The sequence below is a fragment of the Anas acuta genome, chromosome 16 (assembly GCF_963932015.1).
Source record: "Anas acuta chromosome 16, bAnaAcu1.1, whole genome shotgun sequence".
NCBI lineage: Eukaryota > Metazoa > Chordata > Aves > Anseriformes > Anatidae > Anas > Anas acuta.
Genome location: NC_088994.1, coordinates 9,470,318 through 9,486,683, shown reverse-complemented (window position 1 = coordinate 9,486,683; position 16,366 = coordinate 9,470,318). Strand labels below are relative to the sequence as shown.

The 16,366-nt window shown below is 40.7% G+C and overlaps 1 protein-coding gene across 5 annotated transcripts in view; it reads right to left on the bottom strand.

The window, feature by feature from the left end:
* The window catches only part of TSHZ2 (teashirt zinc finger homeobox 2), a 230,243-nt gene extending 214,705 nt beyond the window's left edge, over window positions 1–15,538 (bottom strand). For 3 of the 5 annotated variants that reach the window (XM_068700669.1, XM_068700667.1, XM_068700666.1), the window contains exons 1-2: window positions 14,359–15,538; window positions 5,946–6,048 (exon numbers count right to left, since the gene is read on the bottom strand). In XM_068700669.1, coding sequence (XP_068556770.1) covers window positions 5,946–5,991 — 46 coding nt within the window. In that variant the 5' untranslated portion in view covers window positions 5,992–6,048; window positions 14,359–15,538. The remainder of the gene's footprint in view (window positions 1–5,945; window positions 6,049–14,358) is intronic. The other 2 variants (XM_068700664.1, XM_068700668.1) reach the window with 2 other exon arrangements.
* Window positions 15,539–16,366: the final 828 nt, after the last annotated feature.

The following is a 16,366-nucleotide window of genomic DNA, read 5'->3' as shown; positions in this document are numbered from 1 at the left end:
AGCTCTTACAACTCAATTAAGTTACCACAGCCAATAAAGACAAAAAGCAAAATCAGGGCAGATACTTTCCGCCTAGACACTATGGTGATGGGCACATTAGAAATGAGGCAGATTAGATAGATGAACTAGACAGACACATCTAACTGTCCTCCAGTGCACTCATTTGTTTGACAGCCTGGAAAATGCCAACATTCCTGGGATTAAATGAAAATAGAAAACTGCATTTTCACTGTAAAATATACACAGAACTTTGCTATGTCAGTTTCTCTTTGTTAAAATAAACCAGTGCCCAACCAAGTACTCCCAGAGCAACTCAAAGTACAATAAGCTAAATGAAACAGTAACTAAGATGCAACCAACTGAAAGCCCTTATCCTGCTACCCTTTTGTCCCGGGATATTAGCGGTGTGATATGACCTGCACACACTTCAATACACTAATTTTTCTTGAGCTCAACACCACCAAAATGCTAAATTGCCCATCTTGCATTGCTTATCTTGAAACCCTATTTCTTTACTGCATGACTGCCAACTCCTCTACCTTTATGGGCCTGTCAAACAGTTTTTGTTTTGTGGTGTTCTTTGTTCTTCAAGCATGTAAAACTAAACAAATATCTTGGATATAAAAAATAAAGAACACCAATAACTGTACTGATTCTCCCCAGAGGTTTCTGGTCCAGGTTACAGATGTATTGGCGTGGCTTTTTCTTCAGTGCTCAGAAAAACGCATACACAATGATACACGGTTAGCACTTGCGTTCGTGTTCAACAGCTCCATATTTTTTCTTAGCACCAGGACATGTGCACAAGTAGGGAGCTAGATTTGGCAGTATGCAATTTGGCAGTCTCCAAGCCGGATCCTGTTCTTGCCCACTCCAGCTTTGACAGAAGTGCCGGCTGCAGCCCGGGGAGCTGTGCGACATCCCGGTGCTGTCGGGGAGAACAGAATCCAGCTCCTTGTGACAGTTTTCCCCACACAACATCACAATCAGCCAAACACATTTGTAATCTACTGCAGCTGGTGTTTCTATAATTGATAGAGATATAAAAGCCCTTTTTGCTAAAGTAGTACTTTTGTATTTTTTTTTTCTTGGGGGAGTTGTGAGAAAGCAGCTACAAAAAGTGAGCTCTAAATCTCAGATAATGTAGCTCCCTTTAGAATCCCAAGCTTAAAGCAAGTAGTTATGAGTTTTAGCGATGCAAAAAAACGGAGCTAAAAACAAACATTTATTTTACTTGACGTAGCAAAACAGTGGATTAAAAAGTTAAATCAATGCGCCGTCTGAATGGTTCCTGCTGTAGCTGCAATTTCAAATGAAATAAGAATGTTATAAAAACTCTTGCATATTAGGCACATTTGGAAATGTCTCCTTGTAACTGTTCTTTAAGTGTTCTGTCTATGAGCACTAACAGGTCACTGCACAGGAAATGCAAAAATATGTTATATTTTAATCAGGGCATATAAAACACTGTCTAGAATGTTACATTGCCCTTGGGAATCTGTAGTAAGTAGGGGAACTTTTACAAAGTCCAGGTCACTCTCCACATTACATCACTCTAAAAAAAAATTATTAGGTTAAATTATATAGATGTCATGCATTAGAACTTTCCCAGTTGTAGGATGATGACTAAGAGATGCATATTTCCTTGGAGAAACTCATAATCAGTCCCTTGTTCCCCTGTACATACTTTGTATATTGAAAATAGTGTATTTTAACTGAATTGAAATGTTTCCAAACAATCTTAATGAAAGAGGACAAATACAAGAATGAGACTTTTCGTATCCTCGCCAACAACAAATTTCAGCACTCAACCCCTAACACACAGGCACCAATTGAAAACCTGTCTGGCTATACCTCATAGGTGATAAAAAAAAAAAGAAAAGAAGGTATTTTAGCAGAGATGTTTGGGAATGATTAAGGTAAAATGTCCCTAGTCCAAACAAGTGGAAACCCAGATGTCAGTGTCATAACATTCCCCCTCCCCCATAAATATTACTCCAAGTGATTTACCTCTGTTTAACCCAAATCACAAGATGATAAAATATCTAATAAGTTCACAGAAACAACAAAAGAGTAATGTGAGGGTGACTGTTTTCTAGATTAACATTCTCAGGATTCTAGCTATTTAACATACAACATCTGGGAGGTGACACAAAACTTCACAGTGCCCTGACAACATCCTGCTCTGCTCTCACTGCTCCTGGTTCAAATTTTGTCACTGACTTCCAGATAGAAAGATTCAATTTCTATAAAAAGTCTCCCATAGAGCAACAAATAGAATAAAATACAAAGCCCTGCCCCAAGAGAAACAAAAGTCGGTGTTGCAAGGGCCCAGCGCCTGCTGAGGTAAATGGCGGTTGCCTTCACAGCGACACAGTGATCGGCGATCTGCGATTTGCATGTTGCAGCATGAGAACAGATCTCAAACTAACAGGCCCTTTTTATCTAAACAGATATCTGTGGTTGCAACTCTTGGCATTACTCTTTGTATTTTTTCTCTAAGCTGCTCTGTTTTAGTACAACAGCTTTGTAACTGCCTGTATTTTCCACCCTTTGTTCCAGCCTACCTACAGTGCAGGGCTCCTCCAGGCCTCAACTCCTGCCGTGCCCCTCAGTGAAAGCAGGCCACCATCTCCATTTCACAGACAGGGAGCACATCTTGGGCACCTTTAAAGTAACTTTCTCCACACAAAGGCAGGTGCCAAGCCCTGTACAGGCAGTGCTGGGGTAGCCAACCTTCCCCTGACCACCGCAAGCACTGATGTGAGGTGTGGGGAAGCTGCTATCACACAGGCCCCGTCTTGGTCAGGGCACCATCTAGCACACTCAGGGCAGACAATCTCCTCACTCTCCTTTGACTGCCCAGACCCATAGCCATCCGTGCAGCAGGGTAAGCAATTGTCCTACTTATCCCCTGCTAACACGTATTTTAAGGGACTGTAATTGAAAAAGAGAAACTGAGAACAGAGCATGCGTGGTGGAGATGGCATGCTTGGAGAATGCTGTGTCACCTTCTAAAAATTCTTTGGCAACAGCAACTTTTAGACTTTATAAGTCAGACAAATTTGGGTGGATTTTTTTTTTTTTTTTCAGGGAAAGCAGAAGACATCTCTGAAAAATGTTCACGTCACTGCCAGAAAGCAGTGGTCCCACAGCTTTGGAAAAAAAATAAAAACCCTGACATACGTCTTTTATTAAACTTTTGCCAAACAACATCCTACCCTAAATTTCAGGAAGAACATTTTAATAAAGGAAACACAGATTTTGGCAATGGAAAATGTTGCTTTGAACAGCTCAGATCTGGAAACATTAGAACGAGTAGAAATCAAGCCTTTCAACAGAAAACCCCAAACAATCTGGGCGACAGGAATTGTTGCACCCATGACATAGATATTATTTCTATGCCCGGGGCTATGCAGTACTCCCAGCATCAGTCCTTTCAAGACCTCCATTGGTTTTCTGCTCTTTTCTAGCTCTTCATGTTTTCCTCTTTTTGTTATCATATAGCTGAACTTTCTCCATGTCAAAATGCTGCCCAGTAGGTTACAGAACTGAGGCCTGTGCAGCAATGCTGGCTGCTTGTTCTGCCCCATCCACAGCACAGTTCAAGCAATCCATCCAGTCAGAGGAATGATCAGACAAAACAAAACAAAAAATCCATAATTCAGAACACAGAGAAGCTTGATGACTCCGTCTGTGTTATATGAGCTGTTTTTTGTTTTTTTTTTTTTTTTTTTTCTCATCTGCAAATAAAGCAATAATTGGCTGAGCCTACAAAACCCAGGTCTGAGCCTCTGATTCAGCCAAAGGGGGTTCTTGGGCTTAAATTTAAGTGCAGACTTAAAATTGATACTCCTTAATCATCAAGTATTCAGCCACTCATTACTGATATATATTTTAATGATGTGCTCTTAATTTTGGTCTGGTTTCAAAAGTACTATTTCCTCAAATTCAATATAAATTCCAGGATTGCAAAATGAGGCCCTGAAATTGTGTTTAAGAGTGTTTTTTTCTGTTACAAGGTATGTTTAAAATACAAATTTGAAGGAGTTTGGGATGTCAGGTGATGTTTTGTTAGCTTTTGACAAGAGAAAATATTTAATACCCTCATTTTTTTCCTGCTCTGAATATTAGTTTAATTGTCACAAATAATTAAACGCTTATGAGTAAAAGACATCTTTAGACATTTTGACAATACATATTAAGAGATGCTTTAAGGGAAATCTGCACAGATCGGCTTTTATTTGTTATGCTAAACGATGATGCATCTTGATTGCATTTGTTCCTTATTTGTGTGTGCAACAGGAGACGTACTGTGAATGATCTGTAAGGAATAAAATGACAGTATTTGACAGGCTAGGAAATGTCTGGGCAAGGATACAGGATAAGGAACCCTAAAAGGGCATTGTTTGTGGAGGGGCAATGGGATAGAGACACTCCCTTCAATCTAAGGCAATGAAAGGCGCCAACAACTAAATTACAGTTAATAACAGCAAGAAATAAACATAAATTACATATACAAGGCTCAAGCTCAAGGATTTTGGACCACTAAAAATATATATTATTATATCAATTATCACAGAGAGACAAATTCCCATCCTGGGAATTTGAATACAAACTCTAATAACGTACTATTCAGACATAGAGGCAAGCATTAATTTCCATGCGAAAAGGAGCCATGGTAGAACTTCCCATTTCCTCAGCTCCAGAGAAGAAAGCCCTACCTGGTGATTCAGCCCTGAATGCTCTGGCTTCTGTGAGAGAGGGTAGCAGGTGGTCTCCCAGGTAAGGCAGATTAGCCCTATATTACTTAAGATTTATTCTGAGTTCTTGTCAATATAATGGCTGAAATGACCATTCCCGAAAGGTAATATGGTGTGAAAATAAACATAAACAATCCTTAATGAATCCATAGGCTATTACTTGCATCATATTTCTTCTATAAGCAATACATACATCTCTGTTTAGGAAAACAACACTGCCCTTGATCAAGGCTTAACAATTCCTGTTCACACAAGAGAGGGAACAGAGCAAGTCCATGGGAACTGCTTGGGGCTAAACGCTTTTGTAAATTCAAGTCTCTCTTTAGATGCCCACATAAGGATTTAGACCCTTAACTTCAGAAGCAGACTTACAAAAATCAGAGCCTTAAAGTTTATTACCAGAGATTTCCAACCACCTCTGGCAGACTGCGTGGAGGAAAATGTGTATGTCCTGTTAGGTTATAATTAGACTACACTTTTCATATTTCTCAGAGCAATGCATTATATATTGTCAGAAATACAAAGCTGGATCCCAGGTCTGACAAAGAAATATAGAGCATTATATGGGGAGAAAAGTAACTGTAATCAAATCCTCCAGTTCTGAAACTTATCACTGACCAACAATGCATCAGAAGACAGCATAGGGAAGTTAAAAACTTAAATTATGCTGACTAAAACTATCCTCCTAGAAACGATAATTTGGACTGGAAGCTAACGGAGCCCAGTCTTTTTCTGTTGGAAGTGCGCTGACAATATAAATGTGATCTAATACGTAGAGCAGGGAATTAGGAGCAAATGCTGTTTGACCTTGAGCAAATCAGTTAATGCCTCCTGGCTTCAATTTGCCTTTCTGTAAAATGGGGACAAAATATTCTACTATGCTGTGGTTATTATATGGAGTACATAGCATTAATACAAAATCCTTGGAAGAAAGGTGCTAAGTGTGAAGAAATATTAATCTACTTCCTATCAAAGTGCACATATATGAGCAGGAACCATGCAGCTAATCAAAAGCACTAGAAAGCTTTTAATTTTTAGCATTTAATGCTACAGATGATCAATATAACTACTTAGCATCTTTTTCCTTTCACATGTTAATTTAATGCTACTTGTACTGTGCTCATAAATGTTATGACATGGCTGAAAAACACATAAAAAATTAATTGTGGAAGACGAACATACCAGCTAGAATAAGATTATGTTTCTTCAGTACAAAACTGTACATCATGAAAAGATCCAGCTTTTTTTTGGTCCACTCACGCTGCAGGAAGTAAATGAGTTCTTCCTATATGTACAAAGAAAATTGCAGACCTTATGAATTGTAGTAGTGATTCCCAGTGCTATTCACACAGAATTGTTTATATACAGAGTAGAATCTTTCATTTCATAAAAAAAATAAAATAAAATAAGACTTCATCCAAATGGAGGGTCAGTGATAGAAATAGGTCTGTTGTCTGCAAATATCAAAGTGCAGATTTTCATTTTTATCTGCTCTTTCACTAGAAAAATCTTTGCTATCAAGGTATTCCAGCAAATTTATTTATTTTCATTAACAACAAGAACTGTGTTCTGCTTCTTTTCTACAGAAATTCCACACTGATCCCACATAAACAGACCAAATATCACTTCAGCAAAGTTGCTTTGGGAATATTTAATAGCATTTTTTAAGTTATGAAAGCAATATTGAATGAAATTTACTACAATTTAAGATAAGTGCGTCTTAATTTTATATGAACAGAGAGACTTAACAAACAAACAAAAAAACAACAGTAACAGTTCTGATTATATTATGGAATATTAGGCCTTGTGCAAAACTGTCCCTTTTCTTTTTTACATGCTTAAAAACAAGCACAACAGGCTTTTCAATTAAATAAGTCTTTTGAGAGAGATGCAGGAAGAGCCAGAAAGCTCCTTAAACTTTATTGCTTTTCATCTTTGTCAGGTAGAGATGTATATTAAAAATGACCTGTTCTTTCCATTACTTAGTCCTTCCTGCAAGTTTTTTCCTCTAATTTGACCTGTCACTTTCAAGGGTTTCCCAAAATGGGAATGGAAGGCTTGATCTGGATCAGTTTTCTCCATAAATTCAGTAGTTTTGCTTTTCTATTGCCATCTAGAGCTGAGGATGCTTCCAATAGTCTCTACCATTGTGAGTAACTTTAATGAGCCTCAGTATCATTAGACGATACAGTTTACAGAACACAGGGAAAAAAGACACAGAAAGGAATAAGATACAGCTATAATAGATACAAGCCGTGGAGATGAAAGAAAGAAGTCAGCATCTCATTTGCATTAATACAATAAAAATACGGCATTAATGTTGCTAGTTGTAAATTTTTTTTCAATAAAGTTGAGCCTGATTATATCTGAAAAAAAAGACAGGCTGTGCATTCCTCATAGGTCTTGCATGTGTTTAGGCTTTAAAGAACAGTTTCTGGCTATTAACTTTCTAGATTTAATTGCCACTAAAAACAATCTCCATGAAACTTCAATTGAAAGCCACTCCTTGAGAACCAATGGTCTGATCTTTCAAAGCCAAAACTGCTTTGTTTACAGCAATACAAATTCAGAGCCACACTTCACATAACTCCACTCCATCATTATGTTATGTATTTTGTTTACTGGTATTATGTGTGCATACATATATAATTATATACACATTCACATACAGCACGGTTCATCCTGAGAATCAGTCAAACACAATATTGCCAACCTTCTTTATTCAAAAATCACAAATCACACCCTCAAAAATCATGAGACAAGCTGAAAATTATGAGATACTAAAAACAGTTACTTTGAGAATGCTGTATTTTTCTTCTGACACAAGAACTTTTAGGCTGCATGTTTTTAAGCTTTCTAGTTCTCCATGGCAGGGGAGTTAAAATACATTTTCCCTTTAGAATGTATATTCGGTATTTGGTTAATTACCAGACTCCAGGAGCTGAAGGTTTAAATAAAATACACACTAACAAAGGACTTTCAGTCGACACAACTCCCCAAATCACACAAATTTGAACACATGGGCAAGTATTAGTGGAATTCACAAAACCTGCTTCAAACTACTGAGCTTTCCAGCTTGTATCAGTAAGAACAGTGCATCCCTCACCCAGGCAGGCACTTGGCTATCCGTTTTGCAGGTATGTATGTGTGCATACCTGAGGGGGATCTATTTCCTATCCATTTCGGACTGTATGTTCCATTTAGCTGTAGAATTTCACCAATAACTGAAACCATCGGGTGCTGCACATTATAAAGTATGCATTTTTCACAATCTAATCCTGTCATTTTGTAACTATTGTTGTGACTTTATTTTTCCTAGGGCAAAGGGGAAAAACATTTCTTTTTGGGAAACAAAGATTCTCTTCATTTTCCTAAATGAAACACTTAATGCAACACTTAGATCATAAGACCAGTTTTTCCACTTCTTTTTGCCGAAAAACCTCACAAGGTAACAAATGAAAAGCCAGCAGTTAAAGAGGGATGTGTAAATCTAATGGGAAACAGCATGCTTCTATGATGGCTTTCTCCTTGAAACCTTAAAAAACACACCGTTCACTGTCAAGGCATTTCTGAGTTGCAAAAGCTGTTATTATAACATGGTAAAAATGACTCGGTGCCAAAATCCAGTGGCCTCTAGTGAGAGGTCACCTTAACGAGGAAGAGCTGATTTTGATGTCTAAAACTTTTAGGCTCCCGATTCACAGAACCCTCTTCATGCACTTACTTGAGAGCTGCTGCTCGTGTGCACAACGAAACAGAGCACATTAGAAGGGATTCTTTAAAAGACCGTATCATCTACAGGTACCTAGAAGCAGTGTTCAATAATTAACGCAGAGAATGGAAATGTGTTTGAGAAGTGAAGTTAGCCAAGCAAGTAAAACATCTCAGTCCTACAGACCTTAGAAAAGAGCAGCGTGCAACCCTCAGTAAGACAAGTTACAGCCAGAGCTCAAAGGCAGGTTATGCTTTAAAGCTTAGTGGTAGAATCTGGTCCCTCTTTAGATGCAAAACATTGCTAAAAAATATGTGTATTTAATTTCATAGCTAAACAGCCCAGTCTTACATAGATAGTCTTTACACAAGCCAGTTACCCATTGAAGCAAAGTGCTGAGTAAGAGATGCAGAACTGGACCCACTCTCATGCAAATTATTGTAATTAAATAGGTAATGAAAAATCACTGCTCTTGCACGAATGAAATGTAAGACTTCAGCTGTGAGTGTAATGTGTTTCCAATTGACTCCTGTATCAGATTCGGAGACAGATGAAAATGTCTCTCTGCTTGCATGAGCATGCTTTAGAGGTAAAACTTCACAAATATTTTCATTTTGAAGAGAATAGGGAAAAACAAAGGGTTATTTTAGCAGTAAAGTCAGTAGGATAATCTTTTTTAAGGCATAATATGGTACACACATGTCTCAACCCAAGAGGCATTAAATACAATTTGAATCATTTTACTTTGCATTTGCTAATAATACGTCATCCAGTAGATGAACCAGGCCTTATTCTCCCCTCCATGAGCTGACATGATATTTTTTTTACATTTGAGCTCTTAAGATCTGCACAATAGCTTAACACAATAAGTGTTTAGCCTCTGGTTCCAACTGTAATTGATAGAGTACAGTTCCATTCCCTCTGCTGCTGCTAAGTTGGGAATTGCAGCCACAGCAACTGACAGCATTTTTTTTTTTTTTCCGTGAGTCTGGAGTTGCTCTCTGGGAGTGATGTCCTCATCGGGATGTGAAGTAAAGTGACGGGAGAAAGGCTCACCCCGGCCCTGTGCCACGGAGGAACTCCACGGACCTCTCCTAGGGGAAACAGTTGCTGGAGGTGGGTGCTACTAATGAGAGCAAAAAGCAGGAGAAAGCTTCGGGAGGAAATAGCAAAATCCTGCAGTTCTGAAGAAAACAGGCTTTCTTATTAGAGAGCACAGAGAAGGGACAGCATTTATGCAGAAGAATTTCTGACAATAAGCATATTTGCACAAGTGCTATAAAATTATGTCATTTACTGATGGAAACATATTTTATATTACCGTCACAGGGGCAGAACTCTTGGTGAGTCCCAATTTTATGTAGTGATAACATACTGTGCTTTGTTACATGAGATTCAAACTGAAATAAGGAAACAACTGAACCGAACGCGATTTCAAATTGTCCCATCCAAGCCTGAGTTTTGACATGGGAAAGAATCACATTGCAGCTTCGGGTTTAGTAGCCCGGGTCCAGATTTTAATGCAGATGGCTACTAATTTTGGTAGCTCTTTAGTTGCAAAAGTACCTATTTTGGAATGTATTTAATTAACTGGGATGTAAAGCCTTCCCTTGTTTGTGAACACTTTGGCTTTTTTGTCATCTGTCAGCATCATGATGTGCACGGTAACTGAAAGGTTCTGAGGCATGAGCTATTTAGGTGGTTTTGATGTGCACTTGCGTTTCTGGAGGATGTTTAAACAAAGCAGGGCTGCCATTTCTACAGTTTCATTCAGTACTGCTTGCGTGGAAACTGTTTCTATTCCCGTATAATAAAGGCTACAAATAATATCTGAAAAACCACAACGCTGTTGGTTATTAATACATGTACATATTGCTTCCTTTCATCACCGAAATGCATGTATCAGACCTAGCTGGTCATCTACTCTGCTCTCTAAAAAGCAGGATTTCACTTTCTAAATACGTTTCTGTTGTAAATAACCTTTACTACGAAGGTGCAAACTGCAGCTTTAAAGTACTGATCGCTAACCATCTTCTGTTTGCTGCTGTGTGAGGACTTTTCCAAAAACAAGACTGCCTTGTTCTACATCACCAATAAACAAAATAAAAGTGGCTGATATCTGTTTCTGCTGTACTTTTCAAGAGCTTTGGTTCTCAGATAGCCTATTGGGAAAGAAAGAAAGACAAATGCAAAACTGCAGCCGGAAAAGGCGTTAAGTCCAGATTCGTCTTTGCAGGCTTTAAAAAAGCAAACTAGCAATTCATGATCACAAAATAAAATATGCACATTTAAACAAGCTGCAGGGGAAAGGAGAGTTTAATCCAGTGAAATTGTGTTTGAAAGCTATTTCATACCCCTAGGAATAAAATCTGAATAGCAATTCTGCTTTGCTCCCACCTTTTTTCCACCCTTCTGTTAATATATTACCATTTGTTGTGGAATCGTTACAAGAGTTCTACCCCAGAGGTGGCTGCATTTTGTTGAAGGATGAAGCACTTTCTGGGCCTGAGTCTCTCCTTACTCACAGGAGCAGACAGTACTCATTGCCACTGCACCCATGCGAGTAAAGCTATTTTTGCTTTGCACCTGGGTGAGAGAAGAATTAGGCCCACAGTGTGTAAAGCCCGGTGCGATTCACTTGGAAGAAAGCTACAGCCCCAATGGGTTGCTTATTGTAAACAGAAGTCTGATACTAAAGCAGGCACTGATATAACGAGCCCTGAAAATCTGCTTTAAGAATTATTGAAATGGATATGATGATCTCAAAAAAGAATGACGATTCAGAACAGACTCGGCCCTGGAAAGATCAAAATGCATTTGACATAATTTCAGCGTTGATATGAAATAAAGTATCTTTAAAAGTATAATTTGAGAGCAAAAATCCCCATCATCAAACATAAATAGTGTCCCATTTATCCAATTACGCTACCTTGTTTCATTACAATGGTCTGTAATATATTTCTTAGGAATACAAGGCTTAAAATTAATAATAGAACAGGACAAAATTGCCATGTATATTTCTCTAGATAGATTTTCATCTAACAGCAGGACTTCACTTCTGATTCACTCGCTGGTTCTCTCTAACCTTTACATTATTCATTAATCAAACTAGAAACCTGCTTTCAAAGTCAGTGCATGGTAGTAATTATTTACAGTTGTGCATAGTATTTAATTTTAAGCAATGACAAAAGCAGGCATGTCCAGAATCATAAGGCTTATCATTTTTCTTCCGTTGGAGGTGAACTATCTAAAGAAGCTAAAAGTTGCAAACTTCTCTTCAATATCTCTGCTGCCATCAAGACAAAATGCAGTGCAACTGATACCTTTGAACTTGTACAAGCAAAAATAAATAAAAGTGAAAATTAAGTAATATATAATGTACTAACTCCTTTAAATAAAAGGAATAAAGAGATTTGCTATCAGCCTTGATGAGCTATTCATTTCTTATTGCACAGTCTGTCTACTGTCACTTGGAGATATTTCTCACCATACAAAACAGAACCTCAGTGCTGTCCCTGAAAATGAAAGTCAGTTTTGAGAACTATAGACAGCAGGCACGTCTGCTCTCTGAACCCCTCTTTGCCCCCCACAAACACACAAATACAACTTCAAAGCAGGAGAACTATTGCAAACGTGTAAACCTACTTCAGATCAGTTATGCTGGATGAAACTGGACTGCATTTGCAGTATTTTGCTCACCTGAAAAAACATTGATCTGAGGACAAATACAATCACAGAAACGCACCACGGAAGACCAATGCACATTTTATAATGGGAATAAAGATGGAGAGACATTATTGTGGTCATTCACATTTCTAGCTCATCGTTAAGACTCTCAAAAATTCTGTAACATTCTGGATAAAAATATATCTTCTTACTGTATTCTCAGCAGGGAAATCCTGGGAAACAACAGTATGGGCTTTGTTCGCAAGAATTTACTTACTCTGTAGTCTATGTTTCTAAAAAAGAACAGGGTGCCCCTGCTACAAAAAGATACTACACACATTGCAAGTGAAAATTCTACTTTGAAAACAAAATAAAATGAAGCCTCGTACTCCTGACAGAAAGAAAAAAGGAGCAATTCTAGCACTGTCACTGTGATGATCAGCATCCATGAAAAAATAGCTATTTATCCTGCAAGTTGAAAACGTTAATGCCTTACTCAGATATAACCTCTTTGTGAATAAAACAATAATAGCAACTCCTCAGAGAGTTTTTCTGAATATATATATGTGCATTTCTAGCGTAACTGTTATTTACTGTTAAAAGGATCTTTGCTTGCCAGCAATCACACTAGCAACCTGCATAGGTACATTCATTGGTCATGTCCCAAAAGACTCTGCCTGCATACCATTGTGCTACACCTATATGAATAAGGTAAAATACATAAGTTTATAAAAGTTATACATGTCCCAGTTTCTGAAATATAACATTTACTTTTGAATGAAACCCAGGCACTACTTTTCAAAGTTTATTCAAGTATGCCACTAAAGTTGCCCATACATTTTGTCCCACGTATAATATGATACATGGAGAAAATATTCAGAAAGGGGAGGAAAAATTAGTAGACCATTTTGAAACTAAAATATGAAATATTAGTTTTCTTTTGAGAACTAATCTGATGAAGGACACAAAGAAAAAAAGAAGGGAAAAAAACCCGCCTACATTAAAAGCCAAACAAGATAATAATTGTGCGTGTCTGGCTAAGAGAATCTAGAGGGCAAGCCTTACGTCACTGGCACTTGGGTTACCATGGTGAGTGATTTATTGATATATATCAAGAATGAATAGATCAAAGGCAGCAAGATGACAGGTGATCAATCAAATGTCAAATCAAAGCTGGCAATCAACTGGAAAGCTGATTTTTCAGTGGGTGGGTCTGGCAGAAGAAAAATGAACTTCCATATTGCGCTTCCCAGAAACAAAACCCCACCACACTATTAAAAAAAAATAAAAAGCAATTAAGCAGCCTGAAAGAAAACTCTTTGAAAAGATTTACTATACAGGCCCACTCATCTGTTTCTTTTTCTTGGCCCCCAAAAGAAAAAGAACACCCTACAAATGACAAAACAAAACACTTCCAAAGTTGCAAACTATTTTCTTCTTAAAAAAAAAAAAAAAAAAAAAAAAAGAATAATTGCAAAACCACTTGGCATGTGCAAATATATAAACTCAGCTACAAAACAAAAGAAGAATTTGATTTGAAAATGTGGATTGTCTTCTAACAGTCAGAACGTTTCATTTTATTTCCTGTTGCAATTTTCACCACTGATGATCAAAGGCTGAACTTCCCCACCGGGTTCATCAGCAGAGACAGTCCCTGTACTATTTCAAGCATACACAGCGCGCACACACACACACACACGCCGGCACTGCCACCAGAAACACGGCGACATAAAGGATTAAACACCCCGACCCACTTCGCGACACGCGCGGTCTGAAAACAAAACCACCACAGGGGAGGAAAAAAAAAAAAAAAAAAAAAAAAGATAATAAAATGTATAAAAAAAAATCGAAGCGGGAAGCAAATGGGAGGCTGCTTTGGGCTCCGGTAGGGAAAGGGGCCGGGGGGAGAAGGGGAAGGGAGCAGCAGAAAGTTGGGGGGAAAGTTTGGCCAGGGCAGGATGCGAGCCCGGCGCGGAGCCGCGGGGCCGGAGCGCGGTGGGAGCGCGCTGGGGGCAGCCCGGGTCGGAGCCGGGATCTGGGCGCTCCGGAGTGAAACCGGCTCGATGGAGTTAGGAAGGGAAAGGGAGGGGGAGGGGGATAAATAAATAAAGATCCAGCCCGGAAAAGCAAGGGTGACCCTAAATAATAATAAAGATGGGGGGTAGGAGTGGAAGGAGCGGAGAGACAGAGCCGTGTAAGTGGATGGCTTCTCCTTACCTGCAGCCCGTTTGGGTGCTTGCTGTTTCCTCCTTGGCATCGCTCTACTTTCTCCAATCTCACTTCTGTCCCCAGATCCGAGAGCCCTGAGACGCTCCTGAGTCGTGTTCCTCTGCCTCTGCCTCTCAGCTGCTTCCCCGGCACCCCCCTCAAGCCGCCCCTGCCCCCCTCCTTTCCACTCCACTGATAGGAACCTGTTTGGGTTTTATTTTATTTTACAGATCTAGGTTTCTTTCTTTGCCTCTCTCTCTCTCTCTCTCTCTCTCTCTTTTTTTTTTTGGTTGGCTTTTTTTTTTTTTTTTTTTTTTAACTGTTGCAACACTTGCTTTGCTTTGATTCAAACATCCAAGCTCAGGAGCGAATGAAAGGCGCCCACAGTGCCAGAGAACGAGAAGAAATAAATAACCAAATAGATATGTAGAGAGATAGATTCAAAAGGCAGCTCGGGAAAGACTGGGGGGGGGGTGGGGGGGGTGCTGCCTGCTTCCTCCTTTCCCTCTCCTCTCCTCCTCCTCCTCCTCCTCGCAGAGCCGGATGGCGGAGCGGTGCCGGGGGTGGGTGTGCGAGGTGTGTGTGCGGGGTGCGTGCGTGTGTGCAGGGTGTGCGTGTGTGCGGGGTGTGTGTGTGTGTGTGTGTGTGTGTGTGTGTGCGCCGAGCGCCGCCGGTTCCGTGCTGGCAGATGCCAGGCAGTGAGTGAGATGGGAGCGGGCAGGGAGGCTGGGGAGGGGAGGCAGCCTGCCGCTCACACGCACACACACTCGCGCACACACACACCCGCACACACACACACACGTACACACCCGCACACACCCGCACACACACACACACACACACACACACACACACACATACAGGCAGGGCGAGGCGATGCCAGCAAACATCGATCCGCCGAGCAAAGCGCACGGGAACAAACTCCTCCTCCGCGCCCCGATGACAGGAGGAAATTTACTCCGCGCACACAGCTCGGCACGGCCGGGACCCCCCCATCCTCCTCCCACCAGCACTCGTGGTGTCCCCCCTCCTCGTCTCGTGTCTCCCCCCCCCCCCCCACGCGCGTCCCCGCACCCACGCGCGCACCCCCCCTCCCTCCGGCACCCACCCGCGGCCGCGTCCCGAGGGGGGCGCTGCGGGGCGGAGAAGGACGGGGGGGGCTCGAGGAGGGCCGGGGGGGTCGGGCGGTCCCCGCCGGGGGAGCCCCCGGGGGAGCCGTCGGGTTCGTGCCGGGCGCGAAGTTTGGGGAAGTTCAGGTGAAGCCCCCCCAAGCCTCCGCCTGGAGCCCGTCTGCAGCCCGCAGGGGGATGACATGACATGGAAAGGAAATGGAAGAGTAAAGGGAAACTGAAAATAGAAAAGAAAAAAGAAGATGAGAAATAAAATAAAATGAAAAATAAAATAAATAAAATAAACCAAACCAAACCAAAATAAAATAAAATAAAATACAAATATATAAAGTTTATAAAATCAATTCAATAAATTAAAATAAATAAAGTAAAATCAATAAATAAAGTCGCGGCAGCACCGAGGAGCCCAGGGGCGCTGCACAGTGCCCATGCCCCCTCCCCGCTCTCCTCCCAGCCCCTGGTCCTTCAGTCCCGCAGGTGCCCCCCCTGCCCGGCAGCTGCGTGTTTCCCCCCCCAGCAAGTGGCAGGCCGGGGAGGGCAGCGGGTGCTGCGGCTTTGAATGCCTGGGCTCACCCAAAGAGGCACCTGAAGGTAACTTCCCCTGGGCAGGTTTATTCCTTTCCCTGTTTTCTTTTTTATCTTTTATCTTTTTTTTTTTTTTTAATTTATTATTTTTTTCTTCCCCTCTTCTCCCCCTCTCCTCCCCCCCCCCCCCCCCCCCCCCCCCACGGCTGCTGCTAACACCTTGAGGTTTTAAGAGGGAAAGAACGGATTCAGTTACATGCGTTCAATTATAATTTGTATAGGACTTCTGAAAAGTGGGCTTCACACTACTCCGTCACTTAACGCTGGAGTTTGTCATGGAACGGAGTTCTTTGATGCTTTTG